The following is a 13,861-nucleotide window of genomic DNA, read 5'->3' as shown; positions in this document are numbered from 1 at the left end:
ATTTTGTCTTACAAGAGAAATGGCTTCTGGTGATGATTTTCATGGTCTAGTTCTGAAGGGAGTTACCAAACTAGATCACAAGGAACTGGGACGAGGGGCTTATGGGAGAGTTTACGCTGTCAAATATTGTGGAACGATATGTGCCGCCAAAGAGATCCACTCCATTCTGGTCGAAGAGGTGGGAGACGTGGAAATGAGACGAACAGTGGAATCGTTTATGAGGGAGTGTCGTCAGTGCAGTACATTACGTCATCCAAACGTGATACAGTTCCTAGGTGTTTATTATCCCTCTGTGGGGGCGGGCGGTATACAGGGAAGGATGCGGCTACCAGTAATGGTTATGGAGATGATGGTGGATAGCTTGACCTCACTGGTGGATAAACATGAGAAGATTCCTGTCCATATAAAATTTTCAATTGTCCATGATGTCTCCCTTGGTCTGTACTACCTTCACAATCACGACCCTCCCATCGTCCATCGAGACCTCTCCCCAAATAACGTCTTATTGACAGCACATCATGTGGCAAAGATCAGTGATCTTGGAGTGGCCAAGGTGATAAAGACTGATAGTAGAAAGACAATGACTAAAGCTCCAGGAACTGTTGACTTTATGCCACCTGAAACACTAGCGAAAAGACCAGAGTATGGTCCTCCCATGGATGTGTTTTCTTTTGCTGGAATAGTCCTTCACACATTTACACAACAGTGGCCTACTCCATCTGACAACACTGTGTTTGACGCCAAGACCAGAAGAAAGGTGGCTTTGTTGGAAGTTGAGCGTCGTCAGCAGTACCTGGACAAAATGAGAGAAGAGGCTGAAGTATTGAGACCACTGGTGGAGGAGTGTCTGGATGATGATCCTGCTGTGAGGCCGACCATAACAGCTGTCTGTGAGAGGATCCAAGTGAACAAGGATGTTTACATGAAGGAGTCCCCACAAGATGTTATCACTCTACACCAACAAGTCAAGCAGCAGAAGACTGAGAATGATCAGTTGAAGACAGAAAACAGCCAACAGAAATCGGAAATCAACCACCTGAAATTTGAAGTTGATAAGTTGAACCAACAGCTGGTGAGTGTTATTTGTTTTGTTATCATTACCATATATGGTATTGTTATCTTAGTCCTCCACAAGGAGTGTACCAACACAACAAGTAGCCAGTCAACTTAACAGAGTAACTTTAGGAGGACCAACAACAAAGACATCAAAATTGAAAATAGTAAGTCACTAATGTTAGCACATACTCTATGGGAAATGTCATGTGTGGAGGATAAAGTTTATACTCATGTTAACCCATAACCATTCGATACTACACTTAAACACTACTATCAACTGGTATAATATGATCTTGTGTAATATGGTAACCCACCAAAACCAACCTTGCAAAATATTTTACTGTGCAAAATGACCTGCCATAATAGGCAGAAACATTCAGATACTTGTCATCCACTCTATTATATATAATCACATTACATATCTTCAATACTACAAATACTCAGTTATCTGAACAGTCAATCTATAAATCAGTTGGGTTCAATTCACTTAACTAAACACTTTTGGCTAACACTAGGAACAAATTAAAGGTATCCATATATGGTATCTACTGTAGCTGCTTAATTTACTCAGTGAAAAATCTCAGAGCTTCTAAACGTTACACTTTTTTGACACTTCTCCACTGCCCCTATACCTGCCACTTTCATAACTCATGACTTTTTGTGATCAGAAATAGTTGTATAAAAACAAGTTATACAAATACATATGCATGTTGTGATGTAAATTGTGTTCACAATAATTTTTATAGTTCTGATTAGCTTGCAAATATTATTATCCACTCAGGAGGCACCTCCATTAATGCCAGCACTTACCAGTGGCAGGTACCACATAAAATGGACTCAGCTGGCCAATCTTCCTGCTCCAATGTATTATGCATATGTCACAGTACAAGACAAGAAGATCTATGTTGCTGGTGGGAATAGTCCAGTTGATGATGCTGAACATCAAGTATATGTCTATGATATCAACACTGACCAGTGGGATCAGTTACCTCCCTCGGGTCACTATTATGGTGTTATTCACATCATTGGTGGAAAGTTAGCTATTATTGGTGGACGCCTGTCTGCTACTAAGATGGTGACTAGTAAAGTTTCTACATTTGATGAAACTAGTCAAACTTGGACATCTCATTATCCTGATCTTCTCTCGGTTAGGACCAGACCAGGGGTGGTTACTCACCTGGAGCATGTTATTGTTGCTGGGGGAGCAAAGTATGTTAACAACACACTAGTAGTACTAGATGATATTGAAATCCTCAACTGGATGGAGAATTCTCGTTGGCAGAAAGTGTCCATTAATCTTCCTGAGCCGATGGATACATTCACACCCATTATTACTGATGACCATTTGCTCATAGTGGATTATACTGATGCTAATAATAGACTTTCCAAGAGTGCCTACAAGGTACCTGTTGATGATATTACAAGATCAGGTGACCAACAACAAACCAGTGTCACACTCACCAAATGGATTACAATAACTGATGCCACTCACTGGAAAACAGCCCTAGTCCCCAGCTCATCCCCACCAGTGGTAGTTGGTGGACGTGATCAAAATGGTACAACATCAGATATTAAGATGTATGATGACTCTAGCAAATCATGGAAGAACATTTCATTATTATCATCAGCTAGATCACAAATAGCTATAGCAGCAGTCAACAACAATGCCATTATAGTCATTGGAGGATATACTAAAGGAGAGAGTATGGATAATGCTCTATCATCCAGTCTTACTACAGTGGAACTGGGACAAGCTCAACTAATACACTAACTAGTAAAGTTGTTACTATACTTTATATTATACATACACCACTAATACTAATAATAAGCATACACTGAATATCTGTTGGTATAAAAATTTATTACTATATCACACTAATTAGTTATAATAGTTATACAAGAAGTATGGATCAAGTCACCACTGGGTCTGGTCTATATACACAGCTGGTTTTAATGTCAAGTTCTTACTCCCTGTATTAACAGGCTTTACCATCTCACATGATCCCTAGTGAGATAACACGGGTTTATATACACAAATCACACTACCACACATTCATACTGTATAGTATAATTTGGAATGGAAAAGTAATTTTGTAGGCTTAATTCGCCGCTTAAATCTATTATGCTGGCGTGATTTTGAGAACAGGTGATGAAAATAATCAATGTTCTTCATTCTGATGAATGTAGTGAGAATGGTAATAGTGACAAATTTACCAATAAAGCATTATTATAATTATGAATAAAATTTTTGTGATAAAAAATTTCATGTAAAAATATTTTCTTATGATTTATGTAAATGATTGCTCTATTAGAGTAGTTCAATCTTGTTTAAAAATTTTGTAAAAGAAATTTTCATACAAATTTTGCATATAAATTATACAAAAATTGCTTTATAACGACAAGAAAGCAAATTATGGTATTGCGTGATATAGCTCCAGTTAGCTACCTATGATTATAATTAACAAATTATACAATAAACAATGTAAATCGTGAGTATTATTTGGGAAAATATTAGTGAAGAATTTCCTAAAAATTTTTGGATGTATATATAGGAGTGAAAAGGACTATAAACATTGCTCAGTGATGTTGATGTAGCATATATCATTGTAGTGTAACTACACTGTGTACTGTTTATGTACACAACCAGTCTTAGTTGTAACCTCTTTACTAAGACCACCTCATTACAGTGACCATGTTAAGTAGCTAAGATGTATTTTTAGTACAGTAACTTGTTTACACTATTATTACCATCATAGTACATGATATTTATCTGAGATGTTATCACAATCTTGGAAATTCAAGTTTCTCTGAGTGTATAGAAAATATACCATACCCAGTGACTTGGTTACTAGTGTAAAATGAATAACTACAACCGTCAACCTGGAACTTCTTTCAAGTGTCCAATAAAGGTCACCTAAATACTCTAATAAAACAGTCACTTATTTGTAAGTATTCACAAACTACTCTAACAAAACAGTTACATATTTGTAAGTGCCACAAACTACTCTAATAGAACAGTCACCTTATTGTAGGTTTCCACAACTACTCTGTTAGAACAGTCTACACTGATAGCAAGAGTTCATAATATAGAAAGAGGAGAGAGTGTCCAACTCTCAATATGACCCGTATAAAATCACCGCGTCGAGTATCCCGTGTTTCTCTGTATATTTCCGAAAATATTTAAAAAATACCTTTTACCAAATCAGACACGTTGTTGATTGGCGTTGATGGAGTGGGGAATCCTTACGTACCACCATAGATAATACGTTGGGGGAGTGTATTATCTGTGAAAATATTTAAAAAATACCTTTTACCAAATCAGACACGTTGTTGATTGGCGTTGATGGAGTGGGGAATCCTTACGTACCACCATAGATAATACGTTGGGGGAGTGTATTATCTATGGTACCATACTGGATACTGCGCTTAAGTAAGACGTGCGCGTAACATAGAATTGCACGTGACGTTCAAAAATGGACGATGGTGACGGTACGCGCTCAAGTAGCGGGCGCACTAGTACGCGGGAAGAAGCCTCGGAAGAAGCACGCACCCCAGTCCGTGATGCTGGCCATGGTAGCGGTAACAGACACCTTGTGTTTAATGCCAAGCCAAGACTCTTGCCTAATGAACAGCCACTAGCCGTCTCAGGTAATATGACTCGTGACTACTGCAAGTATGTGCACGTACAGCTGGCCTTTTTTTCAGGAGTGCCTCATGTAATACCACCTTCCCATGCGTACCCTTTACGCTACAATGTGAGCTATCCTGCTGGTTCATACTACCAGACTGAATGCCACCTCACAGTATCTCCGTACAACTTGCCACCTGTGTTTGTGAGGCCAGCACAACCTTTCTTTCAATATGAAAGTGCATTTCCAATGGGCATAGGTACACAGCCACTTCAGAATGCAGCACTACTCAGTGTTAGAAGCCAGTCATTGGTTCGACAGGGCATAGATAACCAACAAGAAGATATAATGAATGGTCTTATTAATTGCTTTGCAGGAAACAGCTTCAATAGTAGCGCAAGTACTACTAATGTGAGTATCCAACCACTTGAAAATACAGATGATAGCTTGGTGGCAACTGATCAGAGCACAGCTACAACAGGTAACTAAGAGATGTATAAAAGCATTGTATAGTATTTACTATGAAGGAGATGTACCTGTGAATAACCAGCAAAGTCATGACATCACATCTAACCAGACACAAGAAGAGAGCAATGATAATGTAGCAGCCACCACTGAGCCAACCAATTGTGTTGAGTACGCTACTATCATAGACGAGGTTATTGTGAAAGGTCAACAGGCATATCCAGACCTTGTATTTGCTAAAAGAATGGGAGATGGTAGTACTATCTTAGATGTAACACGGAGTAATATGAAAAACATTCCCAATGCTGGGTATATATCTGTGGCAAGAGTAATTTTTTATCAATCATCTACTACTTTATGTTATGATGTTCAAGTACTCTTAACATCTGTGCAGAAAGGAACAGTGCACAATGTAGATGAAGCTATAATGGTGTGTCGTATAATATCCTGTGAAGGGGACCACAAATTTTGTCCAGGATTGAATGAGAGTGAGTATTATGACAAATACTTTTCCATTATTCGATTCCACTTGGAAAGTGTCCGACTGTGGGATAGACCTTTTAAACGTATCGACTCCAAAGACTGCACCTTGTGGTATCAGCTTAAAAGTAATGCATCTGATATGCAGAAGAGCAGTGATGAAGTACTCTGCAGACCGTGCAAAAGATTAAACAGTTATCTTGATCATCAGCGGAGAAGGTCAGATGTCAGTCTAGGAACGTGTCTGAAGAGGCAACAGCCGTCATCACGATATAAGTTGAAATATCTTTCACCTGCTAGTATTCATAAAAGAAAAGCTGCAACTCAGAAAGAACGGTCAAATGACAAGGCAAAATTATCAAGGCTTAGTGAGTTTGATATTACCCTCGAAAATGACCAGTCGGATGAAGTTAGTGAAGTTCTCCAGACAATTGAACAACAATGTTCAGAAGAACTACACAGCATTCTCAAGGAGGCTGATGCCCACTCATCTACTACTGGAAAATCAATTCGAAGTTCATGGGAACGGGACAAGGCAAGCTGCAAGGCACAGTTTTACAGTGATCAAATACAGAATGGTAAACTTGTGCATAAATAAATATTTGTTTTGATGTTTCATTATTACTAGACACCGGAAAGAAAGAAAATCGTTGGAGTCTAATTATAATTCAGATCGGTATGTCATCCTTAATACACTGTATGAGTGTTTATTAACATGTGATAAACATTGTAACACTTGCAGTCTATGTACGTAGCCCAGCAGCTTATGAAGCTTTAAAAAGCTTTAATATATTGCAGTTACCATCCAAGTCCACCTTGCAATCCTATACTGGTGCTTTCTTGCATGAATCTGGAGCATGTGCTGAATCAATCATCAAACAAGTGGCCCAGTATAGGACTTTTCAACAGTCATTCCAGGATCAGAGTGGAGCCGTTCCTATGTCAGATGGGGCAGTCATTTTTGATGAGATGAAAGTCATATCTTCATTAATATGGAACTCCCGAAGTCACCACCTGGTTGGTTTAGCGATGTCATCACAGGAGCAAGCTAATCTGCAAGATATATTTGCTCTTTTCGACCCCACCAATCATTTAAAGCAAACTAGTTACATTTTGCAGTTCTTGTGGCGAGATCTAACCTCAAGTTTTGACATAGTGGGTCCGTATTTTACTAGTGAAAACCCGATGACTGCTAAATTTGTCATGGCATGTGTTCTGGAGACAGTCAAGCCTTTTCAGGTACGTGTCAGGATAATAATCAATCTGTTACCATTCTTATTACATAGGTTTATGGCTTAAAAACTAGCATTTTGGTTTGCGATGGTGGAGCACCAAATTTAGCAGCTCTGAAAGCCAGCCATGGGTGCTTTGGAGCATATGGGAATAACACTCATAGAAACCTGTCTGACCAACATGTTATAAAGCCATGGTTTACAAATCCATTTAATCCACCAAATGGTATTTTTTGGCTGATCTGTCCAACACATCAGGTACACAATTAAGCAATCAATGTCATGTGAAATTTTTTTGCATACTGTAGCTCAAAAACATGATCAATGCTTTGTTTGCTTCTAAAGATGGTGGAGCTAGGAAATTTAAGACCCCTGAAGGTATTCAATTTGGATGGCAGGCAATAGTTGACATGTACCAACGGGAATGTCAGAGACGTGATGATGGTGTTGCCAGAATGATTCCTAGGCTTCGTGAAATACATATTATAAGGGATTCTTGGACAAAACTGAATGTGACACCTGCTAAGATTATGCAGGTGAACTTTAATAAAAATTGATACAATATATATCTGATATACTGTAAAACTCACAAAGCACTTGTAATATTTCTGATTGATACGTACATGCATTTTGGCCTGCAGTGCTCATGTGTAAATACTCACTTGTCGTCTTTAATTTTTATAGCAAGAATTAGTGTTGTCTGAGTTGTACCAGTATGTTAACAGTATCCCAACACCATCCCAACACCCAATGAAGCTGCCAACGTGAGATGTACTCTGGCATACCTTGAAGCATGTAATCAACTATTCGAGAAAGGTTTTCTGAGCCACTCTAAAATCTGTGATACCCAAGGAGATGTTTTGAAATCCATTGAACAGGGATATGAATACTTCAAGAAGTGGTACAATGTAGTAAACAGTTGTATGTCACAGTTACTATTTTATGTAATTGCAGGTAATGCAGCTTCAACTGATGCAAGATTTTTAAGTTGGCAAAGTTAGTTAATACCATGAGTTGTATACCATAACAGTGTACAATATAAGGGAAAATTATTGCTCGGACAGAATGGCCAATCAAAAGTAAATTTGATTGGCCATTTCTGAAATTGCATGGCCATAAGATAGAGGTATACTATCCTAGTGTGCGAAGCACACCCCGCAGGGTGAAGCACAGGGAGGTCTGGGGGCATGCCCCCCCAGGCAATTTTTGAAAAAGAATCACTCTGAGATTGAATCTGAGACCACTTTCAGCTACTTATCACTGAACTTTATGCACATGCATTTTACAGAGAATTAATTGTTTATTAGTAATACATGTACAAAATTTGTGTTGCTGCTGCATACATATTTTACAAAAAAAACTATGAATCAATGTATTGTACAGCCAGTTTGTTAACTTAGCTAGGCTAAATGCTTTATTACAAGTGGTGTTGAGTCAGCACATATTGAACTATCAACTAGCTATTGCTAAAGTTTCTCTCGAACTTTCCGTGTGAAGAACACTTTTATCACATGACTTTCATTCCACTTTCTCCAGCCACTGCATCTCTACAGATTATAACCACGAAATGGCCATCTTATTCTTAATATCGTACCTCCACTTTGCAAACATTACTTTCTTTTCTTCTCTTGGAAGGTACCACTCGTGTAGTCAGTGTAGTGATCGCTTCTTCACAACATCCACAGTAACCCACAATCGATAATTTGGGTAAATACTAGGTGCAGTGCTCTAGCTTACGCATGCATATCTAGTCGATGCTTCGATGGGATCGAGACTTCACGTAGTGATTAAATAGCTTCGGTAAGGAAAGTTAACGATACGACAATAATAATAACTATAATATTACATGTTATAAAGACTAATAATAAAGAATTACAGTTGTAAAAAATTTGATCGGCACAAATGGCCGACCACAGCTACATTGATCGGTCAACAGCATCGCTTGGTCGGAAAATGACCGAGGGCTGACCGTTATATTGTACTCTGCATAATATCAGAGGAGGTACGACACACTCACGTGAGCACATAGGACTTGTACAGAGCAATTAAAAACAGGTTTCATTGAAAACTTGGTACCAATTGAATGCTTTTCTTATGCATAATTTAACAGTGCAGTGAACCCCATTGGTTTGATATTAATATACAAGGTGATTGGAGACATCGTCACGTGATGAAGAACTCATTATACGAAATGAAGGGCAAACGTAAAGCCAGATTAAGCATCAGTTCAGAAGTTAAAACATGCCATTTGATTGTGCTTAAAGTGTGTTGTACCTCCTCTGCTATAACATATTGCAGCAAAATTTGGCCAACATATGGTCCCATTTATGAGTTAAGTAATAGTTGCTTTAGAACTATTTGCTAGTCATAATTAATGAAGCTGATTGGCACTATTTAAGTGTGGTTACTATTCGAGGTGTAGCATCTAACCAAGTAAATACAGTATGTAGGCATTATGCTTATTTGTGTACAGTATTGTATACAACAGTTTACGTGTATGTTGTTTCTTGTAGCCTGGGATTTGTTACAAATCTGTGTGTATGGAATGACTGGATTTGCAGAGTGGTTCCTACACAAGTATCCCAACCACTTCATCAGTCCGATTCGTTTGTCAGGCAGTGCAGTGGAGACCCTGTTCAGCCAATTCAAGCACTGCTGTGGTGGAAAGCTGAGTTCATCCAACTATGCTGTGGCCAGAACATCACACCTGATCAAACACACTGTATCTTCTCACCATAGCTCCAAGGGCTATAGAGATGTACCATTAAATCTCCCAGAGTGTGCACTGCAGAAGAAGAAATATGGAAAATAAACTAATTCCAATTATTATATAGTAATGTATGATACAACCAGTTCATAGTACACCCTTTTCATATATATTACTACAAAATCTTGCTATATCCAAAAACCTAGAATACAGTACTTAAACAAGGGTGAACTTTGTCTGTTTAATGACAAAACTTTATTTACTGATTTGATTTGAGGTTCACATGATGACCTAATAAACTGTCCCTCAGGTTCAGCCCACTTAAAGTAGCAGTTACTTTTTTTGCTGCAGCAGATTGCTTATATGAGTCAAGGAACTCCTGAATTCGTGTATGGCTCAGTTTACGAACCAACTCTGTGAAAATTCCATTTAGCTGTTTATACGGTAAAGAGATTGCTTCTGGTATTTTCCCCAATACAGTAGTGTAGAACATTGTCATTAGTTCTGTGTTGTTGTCCATGGCATCAGCAACTAGGGAGCAGTCTATTTTGCTTTTTTTTCTACCTACTTTTCTTTCCAGCAATTCTTTTATTTTTCACCTATTATGCTCCATATTTTGCTCAAGAATTATAAATTTTGCTCAGCACTGATCTTTGTTAATTGAATATTTCCAAGTACAAAGCTAGTTTCGCCTTAAAGTGACTGTTCTATTAGAGTATCTCAATCAGAAATTACTTCTAACATGTAAAGCAAGAAGCTAGCTAATATTGCTTAACATGTGTGACTGTTTTATTAGGGTATCTCGATAGTCACTTGTTGTTCCTTAACAATTAGCTATGCATTGTCGATATTTTAGCGTGTCTGACTGTTCTATTAGAGTATCTCGATCTTTTGTGCAATTTTTATGTTCACTTCACAAAAATTGCACCTATTATGCCAGCATTTTGCTCATTGCTTTTACCCAACCATTATGCAAAAAAAATTGCTAGCGAAATCGACGGGTCCCTATCAGCAACTGACTTCACAAACTCAGTCCCCTGTTCACTAAATTGACTGACATTTGTGTGTTCTTTTGTCTTAACATCAACAGCTTTCAAGAAAGGCAACAGTTCTTGGCATGGAAAGTACATGTAGCCTTCATCTCGATATTTCAAATATGCCGGGATGTCAATCTTATCATTTTCCATGTGGACACTTAGTTTCTGTAACACTGTTATTTCTAAAGAAACTTGGTCTTTGTCTTTACTGGATGTTTTCATTTTATTGTATCTCGTCTTAAGCATATCTGCAATGGCCCCTCCACCAAACCGGTAGTATACATTGTCAGTATCTTCATGAACTGCTGCCACTTGAATTGGTTCGGCTGGTTTGATTACATTTTGGCATTGTTGGAGTAATTCATATGTGGCGCTGAAATATGATATTAAAAAAGTTTTTGCAGTATCACTGTTAACTGAGTAGCTGCTACAAACTTTGTGCCATTCACTTCTGACTGTCACCACTTTCACTGCTAAGGGATCTGATGTGCGTAGACTATATCTGTCAATTCACTGTTTTTCAACACAAGGAAATAACTGCAGTGGCTGTGCCACTTGAGTTGGAACTGTAAGTATCGCTCTTTTAACGTGGAACACTCTTCATACAATCTTAGAAATGTTTCTTTCAAGTGCTCTGTGAAAAACGATAGAGCAACTGGAGTGACGGAATCACAAAATTCTTTTAGCAATTCGCTTACCACTGAAACCTCCTTTGTTGTGCTAGACAAACTCTTCAGGGTAATTTCTTCGTTACTTATAGACGAAATAAGAGCTAAAACGTTTTTCTTTTCAGTTTTGTTCAAGACATGACGTCGTCGGGTGGTCTTACGCTCTCCTTCTTGCTTAGTCTTGCATCGCTCAGAAGTGATTTTCTTCGATTTTCGTTTAGCGGGTGGTGGCTCTATTTCATCGTAATCTTCGCACTCTTCGTCTTGTTCCATTATCTCATCATCAAATACATCAGCTTGCCACGAGCATTTCAACATTGGCGCACAAATGGATTTAAGCACTTTATTAAATAATTAATATATTGATAGCGCTTATTGAAAAGAGTCTGCATTATCACCTACTGTGCTGATCACGGATTGAAGCCATGACTTAACGCGGTGATTTCTCAGAGGGTATTGACACTTGGACACTCTCTCCTCTTTCTATATTATGAACTCTTGCTGATAGAGTTGTGACTAATGTGAAAGTTTATATAAACAATTCAAGTTTTGAGAGGTTCCAATGTAGTTCACGGTGTGTTGATATAATCAGGTTGGAAGACCTGTATGGAAATATCTACTATCAGACACACCCACTGGGTAAGGAGTAGGCATCCATACAAGTCAAAGGGTAGCCTTCAACAACTTGTGTGATATCAGCAAATTAGGCCAGGCCAAGTTGATTGACAGTTTATCGTCCGGGATATTTGAAAAAGTCATGCGGGCGGGAGGTCATTTTTCATATTTCATAATTTTTTTAACATGGAAAAACATTTAAAAAGTAGCTTCACACAGTTGCTAGCTACTTTAACAATGATTGCAGAGCTTATTTGATTACGTCACTGTTAATACTTAGCTATTCGTTTATGCAATCTCCCTTTAGAAATCCATTTATTGAAGGTACTAACAAGTCCAGGCTGGGAATAATCGTCACGTTTGTTGCACACACCATGTTTTATATACAAAACGAGTACAGAAGCGTAAGCAATGATTATCACGTGAGAAATAATGAATTATGAAATTATTGCTCTATTCCTAAAAACCCATGCGGGCGGTGACGATAAACTGTGAATTAATTTGGCCTGGCCTTAATTGCTGTAGTGATATCAGTTGTTGTAATGTTATTATTACAAATTAATTGACATATGGAGGAATGTGTTAGTGTATAGTACAGACAAAGTACTAGTCTTCTGTTACTCTATAACAAGTTATTAATATACAAACATGAAATTATATTATAAAACATTGAAGAGTTACCAGCTGATGATCACATGTTACCACAGGATTTGGTAGTCACAACTGGTCTGAATTTTTTCTGCAGTTTTAATGTCAACGTTTACTCCTTGCATCAACAGGTTTGGTCCCCAGTGGGATAATACTTCTGATATAAACTGATGAATGGAACATCATGTCTTCTTCACTGGAGTATAGTAACATTGTTGATGGTGTGGTCGGCCATTTTGTTGTCATGTGGTCTTGTCAGTATCACATGACATAGTTTATCATCATGTGATCATCTGGTGAGGAGATACACATGATTACTGAAGTAGTGTAGTACAATGGTGGACAATTGCAACTAATGAAGAAAATATTTTATTTACGAACAATTTTATCAGGAATATCATACAGTATGGTAGTAACTGCTTAGTATATTAGGGATCATGGAGGTTTGAACTTTCTCACAAAATAATATTAGTCAGAAACCAGACTCACAACACCTTCATGGCATGTACCTTGATGTCACTTTAGCCCAACAGAGGTGCCTTTGGGCATACCACAGTACGTACAATGCACAAATCATGGATTTACCCCTTTGTGTCCCATTTCTATTTGCTGACTGCTCAAGGTGTCAATTGACACAGTGTGCTATGACTTCCTTACATTTGTTTGTAAAGGGAATTGTTCATATCTTTTGGATTAATTACAGAGGCACTTCTCATAGTGTTCTACATTTGTAACACTGCGTAATGGACTGAACTGAAAACAATGGCAATTTTGCACTTTTCAATATATGATTGTTCAAATGTATGTCCAGACGAAAATATTAAGTCTGGTGTCTTGATGTGGTATGCGTGTGTTCACCAGTCAGAGTAATATTATAAAAACAGTAAATACCTTAAACAAGTGCAAGGAAAAATTAGGGATTTTAAATATGATTAGGGATCATTGGAAAAGTAGTTTTAATCCTTACTTCAGTCATGGTACTAAACAGCAGAACATATAGTAGAGCAGCATAGCACCAAAACATGGGTATTTTGTGCACTTTGTCATACAATTATGAAACTTTCCACACAAATTGTACTCCTCGTGACATATGATTTTTGATATAGAGCCATCACGAATTTGACCTTGGGTGACCTTTAGAAAAAATTTTTCATTAAAAATTAATAATTTCTGTCTTTAGCTCCCGAGGCATTATTTTACACCGTTAAAACATGGTATCAAATTAAAGGTTTTGAACAAAGAACTATATTGACTTGTGTTTGAAGTTTGTATCTCATTCCACTACAAAGTTATGATCATTTTTGTATGTAATAAAATTCTTCGA

General features: G+C 37.8%; 3 protein-coding genes across 4 annotated transcripts in view; all 3 read left to right on the top strand.

Annotated features, from left to right (window-relative positions):
* The window catches only part of LOC136258837 (receptor-interacting serine/threonine-protein kinase 4-like), an 84,121-nt gene that overhangs the window by 45,831 nt on the left and 24,429 nt on the right, over positions 1–13,861 (top strand). The window lies entirely within an intron of this gene.
* On the top strand, positions 5–2,924 carry LOC136258817 (uncharacterized). Its single transcript, XM_066052165.1, has 3 exons — positions 5–1,072; positions 1,125–1,220; positions 1,838–2,924. The coding sequence occupies exons 1-3, from the start codon at positions 20–22 to the stop codon at positions 2,825–2,827; spliced, it is 2,139 nt and encodes a 712-aa protein (XP_065908237.1). The 5' UTR covers positions 5–19; the 3' UTR covers positions 2,828–2,924.
* Positions 5,017–9,812, top strand: LOC136258831 (uncharacterized). 2 transcript variants are annotated; one of them, XM_066052181.1, is made up of 8 exons: positions 5,017–5,166; positions 5,213–6,208; positions 6,259–6,869; positions 6,917–7,120; positions 7,171–7,398; positions 7,547–7,763; positions 7,817–7,858; positions 9,376–9,812. In XM_066052181.1, the coding sequence occupies exons 1-3, from the start codon at positions 5,034–5,036 to the stop codon at positions 6,342–6,344; spliced, it is 1,215 nt and encodes a 404-aa protein (XP_065908253.1). In that variant the 5' UTR covers positions 5,017–5,033; the 3' UTR covers positions 6,345–6,869; positions 6,917–7,120; positions 7,171–7,398; positions 7,547–7,763; positions 7,817–7,858; positions 9,376–9,812. The 2 variants fall into 2 exon arrangements, with proteins under 2 accessions (XP_065908253.1, XP_065908252.1); XM_066052180.1 differs by having other exon boundaries at positions 7,547–7,858.

This window comes from Dysidea avara, chromosome 6 (genome assembly GCF_963678975.1).
Source record: "Dysidea avara chromosome 6, odDysAvar1.4, whole genome shotgun sequence".
NCBI classification, from domain to species: Eukaryota; Metazoa; Porifera; class Demospongiae; order Dictyoceratida; family Dysideidae; genus Dysidea; species Dysidea avara.
Note: the sequence above shows the minus strand (reverse complement) of the source record. Positions and strands in the feature narration are given on the sequence as shown.